Raw genomic sequence first — 16,968 nt, forward strand, 5'->3', positions numbered from 1 at the left:
CTTTGTTGCTTTTCAAAATATTCCCCCCGATGATCAATACACTTTTGCATTCGTTCGAACCATTGCTAGCAGTTTTTCCCTTCCTCTTGAGACACCGCCAAAATATGGTTTTTAAACTCTTCAATGAGTCATCAATTCATCAATGAGTCATGATGGAGAATGATTCGTGTTCTAGCGGAACAATTGCGACATGACCCATTCTCCCAAAGAAACAGAAACATTTGCTTCAAAGTGCTTCGTGCTCGTACAGATTTCGTCGGATTTGGCTCATCTTGGAACACCCACACGATTGCTGTTTAGTTTTCGGCTCATACGCATATATACATGATTCATAACCTATCCCGATTTTATAAACGTCTTTTGAAGCACCACAGCCGAACTTTTTAAGCATTTTCTTACTCCAATCGACGCGAGCCTTTTTTTGAACGATTGATATTGGGTATGGGTTATGGGGTAAAAAAGAGAATAAATCATTTTTACAACTAAGTGCTCATGCAAAATGCATGAAATGCAAAAAAATGATCTTGCACTATCAGTTCACGCACACCATCGATGTTTTGTGGCACAACTGATTTTGGATGAACGGACTAAGCTTAAACGACTAAACTAAGACCACGACTAAATTCTGCAAACCAGCGATAGCCTGTCGCTTTTGATAGTGCTTTCTTTCTCGCCATATAAAGAACTAAGTTCATCGACACATTCTTGTTAGGATAAAATACACGTCGAAAGTTTTGAAAAATAATCCAACGAAAACCTCTCGAGAAATTTTCATTGTATTGCCAAATTGATTTTCTAACTGATTGTAAACAAAACAAACGAGGGGGAACGTTGTGAGTTGCTGCGGACACCGCAACTCTACAGTTATACCCGATACTAAGTCAGTATGGCTCTCCTCCGGCAGACGCCGCTAATATTAAACGACACGACAAAGAGTGCGTGCGAGAGAGACAGAAAATCAGTCTGAGCGTGACGTCGGGCGCTGCGTAGCCAATGCAAATTGATTTGTTTCCTTTGGCTATAAAAATGATCTGATCTGATCCAGATTCAGTAATCTGATAGATATGGTCGTTATCTATGATTCTGCGTTTTTAGTTTTCTCAAATCTGCAATATTGTGGATGCAACAGATTTTCGTCCTTTGTGGGGGCGGAAGGGGGTGGGGCGAAATTTTGAGATATACGTTTAACGTATAACGTTATAACAGGAGTGCGGATACTAAATTTGGTTACTCTAGCTTTAATAGTCTCTGAGATTTGTGAATATCCCCAGATTTGCATCCTTTGCGGGGGCGGAAGGGGGTGTGGCGAAATTTTGAAACAAACTCGTCTCGGTCCGATATATTAGGAGTGTGGATACCAAATTTGGTTGCTCTAGCTTTTATAGTCTCTGAGATCTAGGCGCTAATGTTTTACTCTAAGCAAAGCCGCCTATGCTACGTGTGTGTTAGAGAGAGACAGGGCGAGAAAAAATGAAATTGTTTTCTTGATGCTGGCTATAATAATAATACGATCCAATTCAGATTCTGCAGTCTAAAAGATATCGTCATTCTCTACGATTCTGCGTTTTTGGTTTTATCATATCTTGAAAATTGTGGATGCCACAGATTTTCGCCCTTTGTGGGGGCGGAAGGGGGCGGGGCAAAGTTTTGAAATATTTTTGTAGCAGTGACATATCACAGAAGTCTGGATCCAAAACATCGTTGCTCTAGCTCTTATTGTCTTTGAGCATTAGGCGCTGAAGGGGACGGACAGACGGACGGACGGACAGACAGACAGGGCTCAATCGACTCGGCTGATCAAGAATATATATACTTTATGGGGTCGGAAACGATTCCTTCTGGACGTTACACACATCCACTTTCACCACAAATCTAATATACCCCAATACTCATTTTGAGTATCGGGTATAAAAACCAATTGTTCATAAAAACGTTGTACGTACATATGTGCTAAAAATGACAAAGTTTATTATGGCGCTGTCAGGTTTTAAGTATTGACATTAGTATTGCCAATTTCCGAAATATAAATAGCATCCCTCGTAACTGACGCTACAACGAAGGATCAAACATCTTTGTTCTAAATTTAACGCTTCGCTTAATGACATTTGTGTGACCAAATATACCTTTTTATACAAGCGAAATATCTCCTTAAAAATTCTCCTCCCTGACTCTTTGCTATCTAAATCTTGAACTTGAACCATTGATCGCCTGAGCATACGAGGACCTGCATAAAAATGCTAAAATTACTGACCCTGCTACTTAAATTTTTTTCTATTCACTATCAGAACGTACGCAGTCTGTTAGGCAAATACTGAGTCTTTTAACTTCGACGCCATCACTATAACTGAAATCTGGCTTAACTGTTCTATCAGTGATCATTAAATTTTCATTCAAAAGTATTATTTATAGAATGGACCGAACATCTTTTGCTGGTGGGGATCTGATTGCAGTCAAAAGGGACTTCTCATCTGAGTTATTCCCATTCAATAATATCCATGGAATAGAATTTATTGCGATGACGCTAATCTGTTGCTACCCGATTTCCACAATGATTTCACCAATGGGCTAGCAGATGTCCCCTTGTCCAAATTAAAGTTGTTAAAGATAATAGAGACAGCTTTATGTTCGTTATTGATGCTTCTCTAGCAACTTTATTCAGAGCAAGCCCAATATCAACCAATTACCATCTAACTCTGTGTGTGTGTCGTGTGTCTCTCTTGAGTGTGTCCAATCTAGTGGTGCTGAGAGTACCCTGGTACTTTCCGCATAAAGTCTTTAAGAAAACAAATTTTATTGATTTAAATCCTACAAAATTATTTTCGTTTGTTAACTCTAATCGTAAGTCTGTGCATTTCCTCCATCCCTTCATTATCAGAATAATGTAAATTCTTCTGCTGTCCGATATTGGAGTATTGTTCTTGTGCGTGGAGCCAGGCATAATTCCCTCTTAGATTGAGGTCGGGGCTGTTACCTGGCTCATCTAAGGTCTTAATGCCCAATTCCGCCTTTAATCTGTTAATCTGTCGTTGAAAAATAGTCTAAACTAGATAGATGAATTTTTAAAGATAAAAAAACGTCAAAGAATCACTCGCTCTATGACAAGGTGCACGATCGGCCTGAAACTTCTTCTTTCTAACTAACTAATTCCATACTGGCACAAACTTCACTGCGAATAAATTCTTTATACTTATTTGCATGCACAATACTCTTAATCATTAATCATTCAGTTTTATATTAAGCTATTCATCCCCATATCATAAAATGAGGCGATTGCCATACTGGTGGATCTCAATGAAAACAGCAAAACTTAGATCCTTTTGAAAAAACAAAATTTGATCAACCGCATGTCTATAAATTCAGAACACGAATCTGGCGAAAATGTATGTCATGTGGACACTGCCCCATAAATAATGTTATGATTTAAGGCACATGCATATAATTTAAACAGAAATTGGTTAGCTGATGGTTTATTTTAAAATTTTCATTTTATCTAATAATTTACATTCTGTCCGTTTTTATTTGACAGTATTTAAATAATTAGGCACGTATGTACGTGCTCTGATAGTTTCTTATCCACGAGAGTTACCATCGGTTTTGGCTTCGCATTTTAAATGCACGTTCAAACCACAAATGCTAGATACTAGTAGAAAGCATTAAAGCTCGCTCGACCCATTAAGCTTTTCCAACGGAGAGAGAGCATGCTCTGCATTCACTTGCAGTTGTTGGTAGTACGTTACCTCGGGTGCACGTATGTATAAAGAAGTAAGCGTTGTTTCTGAGTGTCGACAGTTGACGTTCGTCTTGTTGTTCCTTCCGAGTAAGATTTTGGCTCATTTGATTTATTATAACTCAAAATGAGTATAGATTTGTGGGGAAAATGGATGTGTGTAACGTCCAGAAGGAAGCATTTCCGACCCCATTAAGTATATATATTCCTGATTAGCATCAATAGTCGAGTCTATTGAGCCTGAGGCTGTTTGTCCGTCCCTATGAGTCCTGTGATATCAAACCTGCACAAATGTATTTCAAAAATTCGCCCCGCCCCCTTCCGTGCCCCCAAAAGGACGAAAATCAGTGGCACCCACAATATTGAAGATAAAAGAAAACTAAAAACGAACAATCATAAAGAATGACCATATGTACCAGATTGCTGGTATCAGATCGGATCATTTTTATAGCCAAAAGAAACAAATTATTTTGCAGTAGCCACGCAGTGTAGCCATACTGACTATGTATCGGGTATAAATGTAGAGATGCGGTCGCAGCAGCAACTCACAACGTTCCCCCTCGTTTTTATTATTATCTATAGCACTTGATAATTTTCATTGGCAACACTATCACAAGTATCCAAGCATTGTTGAAGAATGACCATCTCTAGCAATGCACGCATGTATTGACAGACAGACGTATGAGTGAGAGACGTAACGAAACGACGTTCTCTTATCTCCCTTTTTGTTTTCCCTTTTTTCGGTATCTATCTGCCTGCGAGAAGAGCATTTTTTTAGTCACAAATAAACCTTACATATGAATGGTTGCGTTTTTACTTTTTGGTACAAGAACAACGGCAGCGAAATTCTGACCAACAGGTTATTGGCCCAGGTTCGGATTTTGTAAATTAAAAAGTAAAGTGATTGTTTTAGTTACGAACTCAGTGTGTCTCAGAGACTAAACGATAATCAGCAATGAGCGGGATGTATCAAATAGACAAATTAGAGGAGGGAAATTATGACTCCTGGTGTATTTAAATGCGGTCTGTGTTGGTGCAGGCTGAATTGTGGAGTGTGGCATCTGGTGACCTGCTACCAACGAATGTTCCCGAAGGTGTGAATTGGCAGGCCAAGGATGAAAAGACGCTGGCCATGATCACATTGAGTGCGAAAACTTCACAGTTGGAATACATTGAAAATTGCAGTAAGTCGTCCGAAGCATGGAACAAATTAAAAAGTGTTCATCAACCAAGTGGACCTGTACGTAAGGTACAACTGTACAAGAAATTGCTAAGCAAGCGCATGGACCAAAGGCATATATTCTTGATGGCCTTGGGTCAGTAGGAATCGAGCTAAATGATGAACTACGCTCAATTGTTTTGTTGTCAAGCCATCCAGAACAATTCGAAAATTTCGTTGTCGCCTAGAGACGCGCGACAGTCTGCCGACTTTCGATGTTCTATGCGTAAAATTGAAGGAAGAAGGCGAACGAAAGGGAAACACAGAACATCAAAAACAATACGCAAAGGCATATACCGCAGTACATAAGCCGGCCGCGCACAGAGCGCAAAAGAAGAGAAACAATACAATGATATGTTTCAAGTTTGGTGAGCGCGGGCATATGAAGGCTCAGTGTAAGAAGGAGAGCGCAAATATGGAAAGGGCAGTAAGAGTGGAGAACAAGCAGTGCAGTCTATTAAATGCGTTGGACGCAGATAATTTGAAAAAGAGTATGTGGTGTTTGGATAGTGGTGCCACAAGCTACATCTGTTGTGGGAAACAGTTATTCACAAAGTTTGAGAAACACACAGAAATGATTGGTCTGGCTGACTCCGGTTTCCTAAAAACTGAAAGAAAAGGGGAAGTAGAGCTGAAGACAGAGATATGCACGCTGCTGTTAAAGAATGTTCTTTATATGCCCGAAATGAATGGAAATTATTTCTCGGTGAGCAGCGCTGTACAGAATAAATGTTTCGTCACTTTTGGACAAGAATATGCACAAGTTATCCAAAATGGCGAATGCATTGTAAAGGCGAACAGAGTTGGAAACTTGTATATGCTTCGAGGAAAACAATAGAACTGTTTTGCGGCGGTTAATGCTGATGGTGCCCTGTGGCATAAACGGTACGGCCACTTGAACGTCAGCAGTATGAAAGATTTGATCAGCAAACGAATGGTGCACGGCATTGAAAATATGGTTTTCCCGGCGAATATGAATTGCAAAACACGTATGGTCAGCAAGATTCATGCGCAACCATTTCCTGTTGCAACCACCAGTAGAACTCAAGATATATTGAACTATGTAGTTCATGCAGATGTGTGCGGGCCCTTTGGCACACAGTCGCTTGCTGGATCAAAGTATTTTCTAAACTTCATCGATGACAAATCAAGGCGTATATTTGTGTTTTTCCTGCACGGCAAAAAGTCTCAAATGTATCCGGAGCGAAAATGCCGGTGAATTTGTCAACAAATCGTTTGATGAATTTCTGAAAACTAATGGGATCGAGAGGCAGCTGACAGTGGCGTACACGCAAATACGGCGTTGCTGAGAGGGCAAACCGCACTCTGGTGGAAATGTAAAGATGTATGCTGGTCCAGTCAGGATTAGGCGAATCCTTGTGGGCTGAGGCAGTCAACGCAGTTGTGTATGTACGGAATCGATCACCGACCAAGGCGCTGACCAGTATGACGCCTATGGAAGCGTGGACTGGTAAGAAACCTTTTGTTGGTCATCTAAAAGTTTTTGGCTCCGTTGCAGTAGCTTTGGACAAGGGTCCAAGGAAGAGTAAACTTCAACCAAAAGGCAAAGAATATCGTATGATTGGATATTCAGTAGCGGCTAAGGCTATCGACTGTATGACCCTGTGTCTCATCAGGTGATTGAGAGGCGAGATTTTCTCTTTGACGAGGTCGAAGACGACAAGGATACAGTCACATTCAAGCTTCCGAAGGCAGAAGTTAGCATGCAGTCTGGCGGCGATACGGATGACATTGACAGCAGCGGTGGCGACAGCAGCGATGGTGCAAGCGTTGACGGGGAGAATCCCAGTAGCAGCGGTACTGATGGGTACGAGAGCGCAACAGAAAAGGTTGAATCAGCTGGCAGACCAAGGCTGATTTGGACCGGCAAACCTGGCCGTCCGAGAAAGGAGTACAACAGTACAAACGCGACAAAGATGGTCAAATCGAACGTTTCAAGGCGCGGCTGGTGGCAAAAGGTTGCACCCAGCAGTACGGCATAAACTATGCGCAAACATTTTCTGCAGACTGGAGAGCGTGCGATTTATTCTTGCGCTAGCAGCAGAATTGAAATTATATGTCAACCAAATGGATGTATGTACGGCATACCTCAACAGTGACCTGAGCGATACGGTGTACATGAAGCAACCACAAGGGTACATTGATCGAGCTTATCCAGCGAAGGCTATGCTGCTTAAAAAGGCAATATATGGATTGAAGCAGTCAGGAAGGGAATGGATTTCGAAGCTGAATGGCATCCTGACTAATCTGGGTTTTGTTTTCTGTGACAACGAGCCGTGTCTCTACCAGCAGAGAGGGAAAGGTAACTTATCGTTAATCTTGGTATATGTTGACGATTTACTTATAGTATGCCAGTCCAAAGAGGACATGCTCAGTATCAAATCGGCTATTTCAAACGCGTTCGAATGTATCGACAAAGGTGTTCCAGAGCTATTTTTAAGCATGGAGGTGCACCGTGAAGGTGAGCTTGGGCCTATCACCATAGGCCGCTCACAATACATCAAGGAAATATTGCAAGCTCACGACATGGACAAATGTAGACCAGTGGCTACTAGGCTACTAGGTGGATTGTACTAATGAGCAGTGTCAAAAGGTTGATCCTGTCATGTATCAATCCAACCAGACCGGACATTTTGCATTCAGTTGCAAAGTTGGCCCAGAGGAACAAAGATCTGCACGCAGAGCATCTGGCTGTTGTGAAGCACGTTCTGAGGTACTTGGCAGCGACGATGAACTTCAAACTACACTACAAAGGGTGTCCCCAGCCACTTACTGGATATGTGGAGGCGGATTGGGGCGGCGATCGAACTAACCGGAAGTCGTATACGGGCTATGTTTTTTTTTGGCAGGTGGCCCAATTTCTTGGCGATCTAAGAAACAACGCAGCGTGGCACTTAGCAGCACCGAGGCAGAATACATGGCACTGTCGGTTGCGTGTAAGGAGTCCATATTCTTACGTCGCTTAATCATCGAAATTGGCTGTGGAGATGAAGCTATCTCAACTACCTTATATGGCGATAATCTGAGCGCACAAGAGCTGGCTAGGAACCCAGTTCATCACTCAAGGACCAAGCATATTGGTATTAGATATCACTTTGTACGACAGATTGTAGAAGAAGGTCAAGTTAAGTTAAAATATGCTAGTACAACAGATATGATTGCAGATATCTTGACCAAGACCAAAAGCATGTCGAATTTACAAAATTGTTATGTTTAAATTGAGTTAAATGGAATTTGTAAGCATGCACGCATTGAGGAAGGGTGTTGAAGAATGAACATCTCTAGCAATGCATTGACAGAAATATGAATATGTACGAGTGAGAGACGTAACGAAACGTCGTTCTCTTATCTCCCTTTTTGTTTTCCCTTTTTTCGGTATCTATCTGCCTGCGAGAAGAGCATTTTTTAGTCACAAATAAACCTTACATATGAATGGTTGCGTTTTTACTTTTCGGTACAAGAAACTTCCCTTGCAACGGCAGCGAAATTCTGTCCAACAAGCATAACCTGAGCTCCATTTCGCTAAATAATTTTTGATTGATTTCACTATATTTTTATAGCTCGGCGGAGTGATATAATAACACGTCTGATGTTGTTTTCTTTAATATTCTCCAGGAAGATGAAAACACATTTTTAAAACACATTTTTTAAAACACATTTTAAATAATAACACGTCTGATGTTGTTTTCTTTAATATTCTCCAGGAAGATGAAAACACATTTTTAAATGTTATAATGTTAAATGTCAGCCTCTTTTGGTATCGAAAATCTTTGGCACTAGGTGGGATTAGGTGGGGGATTTAGTGCTGTTAAGCGCCTAATTTGGTGTATTGCGCGCTTAAAATACTGTATAGATAACCGAATCGAGCTTCGGCGGCTAATCTGTTAGTACGAAAACGCAGTTTTGTTGCACTGACCAATTATTTCAGAACCAAATTTTAGAATTAATTAAAAAAAAAGAGCACAATTTGTTCAAAATTAAAAACGGACGCCAGCTTGATAATAACATTTATTTGTTAATAAAAAGGTAAAATGTTACCTACAAAGAATTTAAATACTCATGCTATATTGACATTTTATACATAATATTTTCCGCACGTACATTTTCGATGAATCGCATTCCATTGAGGTTATTTTTTTGTTTCTTAAGCAAGAGAGACGGTGCTTGCATCACGAGATAAGCTGGTGTTGCAGAGCTTGCATATAAAAATCCTATGTATAGTTTACATTTCCATATATTTATTTAAATATATATAACTACAAACGAGGGGGAACGTTGTGAGTTGCTGCGGACACCGCAACTCTACGGTTATACCCGATACTAAGTCAGTATGGCTCTCCTCCGGCAGACGCCGCTAATATTTAACGACACGACAAAGAGTGCGTGCGAGAGAGACAGAAAATCAGTCTGAGCGTGACGTCGGGCGCTGCGTAGCCACTGCAAATTGATTTGTTCCTTTTGGCTATAAAAATGATCTGATCTGATCCAGATTCAGCAATCTAATAGATATGGTCATTATCTATGATTCTGCGTTTTTAGTTTTCTCAAATCTGCAATATTGTGGATGCAACAGATTTTCGTCCTTTGTGGGGGCGGATGGGGGTGGGGCGAAATTCTGAGATATACGTTTTATAGTGACATCTTAAAGGAGTGTGTGTACCAAATTTGGTTAATTAGTAGTCTTAATAGTCTCTGAATAGTCTCTTAATAGTAGTCTTAATAGTCTCTGAGATTTGTGGTTGCCTCAGATTTTCGTCCTTTGCGGGGGCGGAAGGGGGTGTGACGAAATTTGGACATGAAACGGTCAAGGTCCGATATCACAGGAGTGTGGATACCAAATTTGGTTGCTCTGGCTCTTATAGGTTCTGAGATCCTTGAACTCATATTTTGCAATTGGCAAAACCGACCATGAAACCTGTGTGTTAGAGAGAGACAGAGGGAGAAAGAGTGAAATTGTTTTCGTGATTCTGGCTGTAATAATTATACGATCTGGTTCAGATTTTGCACTCTAGAAGATATAGTCATCTTCTACGATTCTGCGTTTTTAGTTTTCTCGTATCGTCGAAATTGTGGATGCCACAGATTTTCGCCCTTTGTGGGGGCGGAAGTGGGCGGGGCAAAGTTTTGAAATATTTTTGGAGCAGTGACATATCACAGAAGTCTGGATCCAAAACATCGTTGCTCTAGCTCTTATAGTCTTTGAGCATTAGGCGCTGAAGGGGACGGACAGACGGACAGACGGACGGACGGACGGACGGACAGACAGACATGGCTCAATCGACTCGGCTATTGATGCTGATCAAGAATATATATACTTTATGGGGTCGGAAACGATTCCGTCTGGACGTTACACACATCCACTTTCACCACAAATCTAATATACCCCAATACTCATTTTGAGTATCGGGTATAAAAACTTTGTAATCACTGTTAAAATGTATTTGTCTAAGACGCTTCTTATGTAAATCTAATGTAATCTAAAGCATTAATGATATCCATGCTAATATAGATTTTTCTATTAACTTAATGCAATAATAAAATAAATAAAATAATCACAATCTTCGGGCCCCGAAGCGAGCATTTCTTTATAATATATTGCTAATATATTTTATATATTTTTTTCAGTATGCTCATAAGTTGGCGTACCTAATTGGACAAAGTATTCAGCGTAATGTTGCAGATTCCTTATCGATGAAACTGTTTTATTTATAAACGTTAAAAAAAAAATTGTTTAAACTATGTCATGTGGCTGACATTTCGTACAATAAATCATAAAATATATTTGACTTTTTTTATAGCCGGTACTAGAAATGCTTTGATGAAAGAGGATGTGTGTAATACATCAGGAAGCGTTTCTGACAACAAAGTATATATTCTTGATCAGCATCAATAGCCGAGTCAATATAGTCATACCTGTGTAAGGAAGTTCTCAGGCCGAGGTACAGCTTCTCAGTCTGTCCAGGGCCCGGTCCTTCCCCACAGCAAAATTTGTTGTGTGAGGACCTAAGGGGAGAGCCGCTCGTGGCGAAAGCGCGCCCGTGGGGTGGATTGTGGGACGGTCGGGCCTGGCCCGGCCACGGGGCGTGGTTGAAGCCGTGCGTGGGGGCTGCAGAGACGTGCGTTGCGGGTCATGTATGGCGGGAGAAGAGGTTTGGATCAGGGATCGGATGGGTATGGGAGAGGGGAGTCCAGCTTAGCAGATGCCGCATGATCCACGACTCACATCTGCGTCGCCAGGTCCCCAGGGCGAGGGTGTAGGGGAGGGAACCCAGCTTTGCGAATGCCGCGTGAATCCACGACTCACATCCAGCATCGCCGGGTCCCCCGGGGGAAGAGGTACAGGAGAGGAGAAACCCAGCTTGGTGAATGCCGCGTGATCCACGACTCACATCCACTTCGCTGGGCCTCCCGGGAAAAAGGTACAGGAGAGGAGAAACCCAGCTTGGTGAATGCCGCGTGATCCACGACTCACATCCACTTCGCTGGGCCTCCCGGGAAAAGGGAAGAGAGGGGGGTGGGGGGAGTGAGTGACTCCTACGGGCGAATGTTCTGAGACAGGTGGGTGGAGGTTGGTGTCTTTATTATTTTTGGATCATTTCCCTACTTAAAATCCCGCGCCTGCAGCGGGGAAATAAGCGCCAAAAAACTTATATTAATCCACATGTGTGCATGGATATGTAAAAACTGTCTATGCCTGCCTACTGCACCGATCTGTTCCCCCCCAGAGCTCACATACGTGAGGTGGCTCACCCTTGTTTCCCTCCTTTGGGGTCCTGGTATCCCGCGGCGGGTCCTCGTCACGTCGGCTTATTTCGTACACCGCGTGCTCACAACTTCTTTTCTTTTTACACACCGCGGTCGCGGCTTATTCTTCCGCCACACAACCGGTCTTGTTCAGCCCTTGGAGATCACTCCTGAGTCTCGCCCGCGCTGGACCGTGCCAGGCCTCTGCTTTTCTTTTTCCAGCTTCTCTGCTGCTTCGTGGCTGCGCAGCTTCGGCTGTCGGCCTCGGCGGCGTGGGTGATCGGCTGCGTCGGTGTATTCTCTGCTTCGCCGTCGGCCCTTTCCTCGGCTGCGTGGGCGTAAGGCCGATCGGCGGCTTCTCTGCTGCTTCGCTCTCTTTCCTCTGCTGCGTGGGCGTAAGGCCGATCGGCGGCTTCTCTGCTGCTTCGCTCTCTTTCCTCTGTTGCGTGGGCGTAAGGCCGATCGGCGGCTTCTCTGCTGCTTCGTTCTCTTTCCTCTGTGTATAGCCGGTCTCTTCGTTGCGTGGCCGTCGCGTGCTTCTCTCTTTTGTGTGTGTATAGTCGTTCTCTTCGTTGCGTTCTCTCTTCGCTGCGTGTACTCTTACTAATAGAAAAAACCCCTGTTTTGGTTTTCTTAGCCTATTTCTTATTTTAATTAAGGAACTGAGGATTCATTTTTGTCTTGTAATAATAATAGTAATAGTAATATAATGGGATAATGAGATAAAGATAATAGTAGATAATAATGAAACTAGGTAACACCCGTCGGGGCGGTCCCTTCAAGGGATGGTGTCGTGGTCTCTATTGTGGAGGCTTGTGCCTTCACACTCCCTTCCTACTTCGGGGTGGGGCGCGGTGAAATGCGCACCAAGGTTCCACTGATGGATACGCGGAAGCGTTGGCCGTTGTGATATTCCAGGCTGCGGATCCGGCCGCGCCCGTGACGCGCCGCGTTTACCTGCGCGCTGGCGCCTTCCAGCAAGCTCTGCGGGATGCGACGGTCAGGCGTGCTGACCCGCCAGGCGACTGGGGCGATGGGCCACTCCTGCTCCTCCTGCAGCGCGTTCAACTCGGGCATCTCGTCGAATGCCGTGAGCAGTCCGCCCGCTTCTGCTTCTGCCAATCCCAAGGACAGGTCGCTGTCCTCCTTTGGGTGGCTCGGGTTTCCTTCTTCGGCCTCTCGGGTCGCGCAGCTCGTCGATTTCGGGTTCGGTGCGTTGGGGTCGGTTGGAGTTGGCGATAGCCACTTTATTGGTGCGTGGTCCAGCGGTTGCCAGTCGGGATTCACCCTTCTTTCCGGGGCTGTCGCCTCCTCCTGCGCGTTCCACTCCTGTAGCCTGGCGTGCCACCCGTCGTCCCAGCTGGTGTCCGGGATCGGGCCGTTTGGGTTCGCCTGCCCTCCCAAGATCCAGGCCACCTCCGCGTCTCCGTCATCCCGGGGTATCGGGGACACGAGGCCGTCCTGTAGGCCGAGTTCCTGGAGTAGTTGAGCCAGCTCATTGCCGGTTACGCGGCTGGGTGGCTCGTTTTCGTCCTGAAGGCCGAGGTTCCGGAGCCGTCGGGGCAGCGCATCGCCCAGGCTGTCGTCGCGGATCCGTAGCGGAGTGGTATCGTCCTCTCCTAGGAGCGGTACCTCTTCGCCGCTTGCGGTGTCGTCGTCTGCCGCCGGGATGATCTCCCTCTCGGGCCTGGGTGGAGTGATGGGCCGTGGATGGGCGAGCAGCAGCTGCAGGGTCTTATTGGCGTCCTTCCAGGTGGTCCAAGGGGCCACGTCCACCGCGATGTTGGCTGGAGTGTCCTTCGGGCAGTTGGCCGGCCCATCTTCGTCCTCGCTCACATCTGAGTATGGGCACGTCGCGGCCCGCTCGGCCTCCAGTTGGCGGTTTAGTTCCCAGACGGAGTGTTTGACCCATGGGCGGCCACCCGCTTTCCCGACACGTCGGTCGTGCAGGAACTCCTAATCGGTGCTTGCCTGGCAGGTCGACTCCCAGTGCTTGTCGGCCTCCATCGTCGGGCTGGTGAACCCTTCGTCGGAGCTACTGTCGTAGTTCGGCCGTGGGGTCTGCGGGTTTTCCATACGGTATAGGTAATAGGGCGGTGCTGGTGGGGACCGCAGCCGCAGTTTGTGCGCGACTGGGGAGCTGCTCTGTTCCTCGGAGTTGGGGTCCGGGCTGACGTGCCCTGGCTCGACGCGTCTTCGAGTCGCGCGTGGGGTGACGGCGGTGCCTGTTCCTTGGCCTGGATGCTTGCGGCGTCGTGGGCGTCTTGGTGGCTCCTGTTGGGCCCGGCCTGCTCGGACCTCCCCGTCTGAATCCGATGACCGCATCGCCTCCACTGTGATGATTCCCGACGGATTGTCTCGTGACGTGCTCGGACGGACGACGTCGTTGAGCCATGCCCAGGTCGTGGTTGTCGGTCGCCGGGGCGATGGTGGGCCTTCGGGGCGGGTCCGACGTCGGGATGGCCTAGGTGGCCTGGGTGGGCGTGGTATGGCTCCTGTCGATGGGCCATGCTGCGTTGGGTTGCCCGGTTCTGCTTGCGGGTCCGGGGCGTGGTGTCTTGTTGGTGGTTGGCTGGTCGTGGACCGTGGTTGCCTTGAGCTGGGCGGTGACGCACCCCTAGGATGCCCCTCCGTGTCATCCTCTGCCTCTAGAGGCTGTGCGTCGCTCGTCCTTGGGTTGTCCATGTCGGCTCTGGTGGGGGGAAGAAACCTTGTTTGGTTAGAACCTGACCTGTGCCACTGATGTGCCCTGTGCCCTGGGTTTCCCTGATCGGTGCATTCTCTAGTTCTGGCTATTTCTTACTCTAATCCCTTAAGGGGAGTTAAGCTATCTTACTGCGCGTGTACGCGGTTGCCCCTTGCGGGGCGAGGACATTATGGCAGCGCACCACCATAAGTGGCCCTCATGAACTCGCGGTTTTCCTGGTGCTGGGGTCGTCGTCATCGTTGTCTTCGTTGTCTTCGCTGGTGAGTGTGTTGTCGTGGTAGGCCTTGAGGTCGGCTAGTCCGGCCGTTCGTCGTTGTCTTCCCGGATGCTTCTGGAGTCGGGCTATGGTGGGAGAAATAAATTTAACCACTTTGTAAGGCCCCTCATATTTGGGAGCCAGTTTGGCAGCGAAGTTGTCCGCCGCTTTGGACAGGCGATGTTGGCGTAGCATCACGAGCGTCCCGATCGTGGGTCTCCATTCGCGTCGACGTAGGTTGTAGGTCCTGCTCTGCGTCTGTGATGCCTGCTGGGTATTTTCTTGTACGATGGCGAAGATTTCCTTGAGTCGCTTGGCCTTGTCGGTTGGGGTCTCTGTCACTTCGCCTAGTCCTGGGGTCGTCTCTTCGTACAAGGCTCCAGGCAACCGAGGTTCCCGGCCGAGTACGATGAATGCTGGGCTGAAGCCTGTGGTGTCCGATGTGCTGCTGTTGATGGCTAGGCTAAGTTCGGGTAGCAGCTCGTCCCATGTCCGCTGGTCTCCATCGATGTACTGGGCGATCATGGTTTTGATCGTCCTATTGGCTCGTTCAGTGGGGTTTTGTTGTGGCGTATAGGGCGCCGTATACTCCAGTTCCATGCCTGCTAGTTTGCAGAACTTTCGGAAAGAGCGACTCGTGAATTGGGTCCCGTTGTCGCATACGAATTTCCGTGGTGTTCCGAAGCGGCTTAGGATCCGTTCCCGGAAAGCGGTCTCCAGTAGTGCGGTGGTGGCCTTGCGGAGTGGGACCAACTCCACCCACTTGCTGAAGGCGTCGAAGAACACCAGCAACATCGTATTGCCGTGTTTGGATCGGGGCAATGGTCCAATGAAGTCGGCACAGACGATGTCCAGTGGTTCCTGGGCTTGGCGGGTGTGCATCTTCCCTCCTGGTTTGGTTTGACTCACCATGTACTGCTGGCACTTGGTGCACTGCTGGATATATCGGGCGATATCTCGGTGCAGTCCGGGCCAGTAGTACCTCTGGGCTATTCGTGTCGCTGTCTTCCTGATTCCGAGGTGTCCTGCTGTCGGATGGTCGTGGCACTCTTCTAGCACGCGTCGGCGGTGGTCCTTGTGGACACATAGTTTCCATTTGATAGGGTCTTCTTCGCTGGTTCTGTTGCTGGCTCGTTTGTATATTTGGTCGCTCTCGATGATGAACTCCGGACGTCCTTCCGGCTGTTCCTGGATCCGCTTGCGGAGCCTCTGCAGCCAGGGGCAGGGGCAAGGGTCCCGGTCTTCGTCCACTCGCTGCAGGGTTTCTACTGGTTGTCGTGAGAGGGCGTCAGCCACGACGTTCTGGCTTCCTCGGCGGTAGTGGATGTCAAACCGATATTGCTGGAGCTCCAAGGCCCAGCGGGCGATGCGTCCCGTGGGATTATCGATGGAGTTCAACCACTTCAAGGCGAGGTGATCCGTGATTACATCGAAGTGGTATCCTTCCAGAAAGCATCGGAGCTTCCGGATTGCCCAGACTACAGCAAGGCACTCCTTCTCGGTGGCCGAGTAGTTTTCCTCTGCCTTGAGTAGTCGACGGCTTGCGTAGGCGATGACTCTTTCTGCTCCGTCGATCTGTTGTGTCAAGACTGCTCCGAGGCCATACGAACTGGCGTCCGTTTGGAGTACGAATCGCTCGGCGAAGTCGGGGCATGCCAGGACTGGTGCTTGCGTAAGTCTTTCCTTGAGAGTCTCGAATGCCTGCTGTTGTTCGTCTGTCCACTCCCACTTTTGATCCTTTTTGAGCAGGTTGGTCATGGGTTGGACCACCGTGGCGAAGTTGGGGACGAAGCGTCGGTACCAGGATGCCATCCCGATGCAGCGTCGCAGTTCTTTCAGTGTGGTGGGCGGTGCTAGTTTCTGGACTGCGCTGACCTTGTTTGGGTCCGTGTGGATGCCTTGTTCACTGATGACATGGCCGAGGTAGACTAAACTCTTCCTGAAGAAACTACACTTGTTTCTGTTCAGTCGGAGGTTCGCCTCTCGCAGCCTCCTGAAAACCTCGCGAAGGTGGTCGATATGTTCTTCTAGCGTGGCTCCGATGACGATGATATCGTCGAGGTACGCGAACGCGTACGGCTCCATGGTGGGTCCGATGACGCTGTCCAAAGCCCGCTGGAACGTCGCTGGGCTGAGTGCAGGCCGAAAGGCATGACCTTCCACTGGAAGAGTCCTCTGCCGGGGACGGTAAATGCTGTTGCCTCTCTGCTGCCCTCGGCCACCGGGATCTGCCAGTATCCGTTTTTGAGGTCCAGCGTGGAGATGTAGCGAGCGTGGCGAAGTCTCTCGAGAAT

General features: G+C 47.0%; 1 protein-coding gene across 3 annotated transcripts in view; it reads left to right on the top strand.

Moving 5' to 3' along the window:
- The window catches only part of AGO3 (Argonaute 3), a 285,673-nt gene extending 274,925 nt beyond the window's left edge, over positions 1-10,748 (top strand). For all 3 annotated transcript variants that reach the window (XM_033380771.1, XM_033380772.1, XM_033380776.1), the window contains one exon: positions 10,593-10,748. In XM_033380771.1, the coding sequence (XP_033236662.1) occupies positions 10,593-10,679 (87 nt within the window). In that variant the 3' untranslated portion in view covers positions 10,680-10,748. The remainder of the gene's footprint in view (positions 1-10,592) is intronic.
- Positions 10,749-16,968: the final 6,220 nt, after the last annotated feature.

The sequence above is a fragment of the Drosophila pseudoobscura genome, chromosome 4 (assembly GCF_009870125.1).
Source record: "Drosophila pseudoobscura strain MV-25-SWS-2005 chromosome 4, UCI_Dpse_MV25, whole genome shotgun sequence".
NCBI lineage: Eukaryota > Metazoa > Arthropoda > Insecta > Diptera > Drosophilidae > Drosophila > Drosophila pseudoobscura.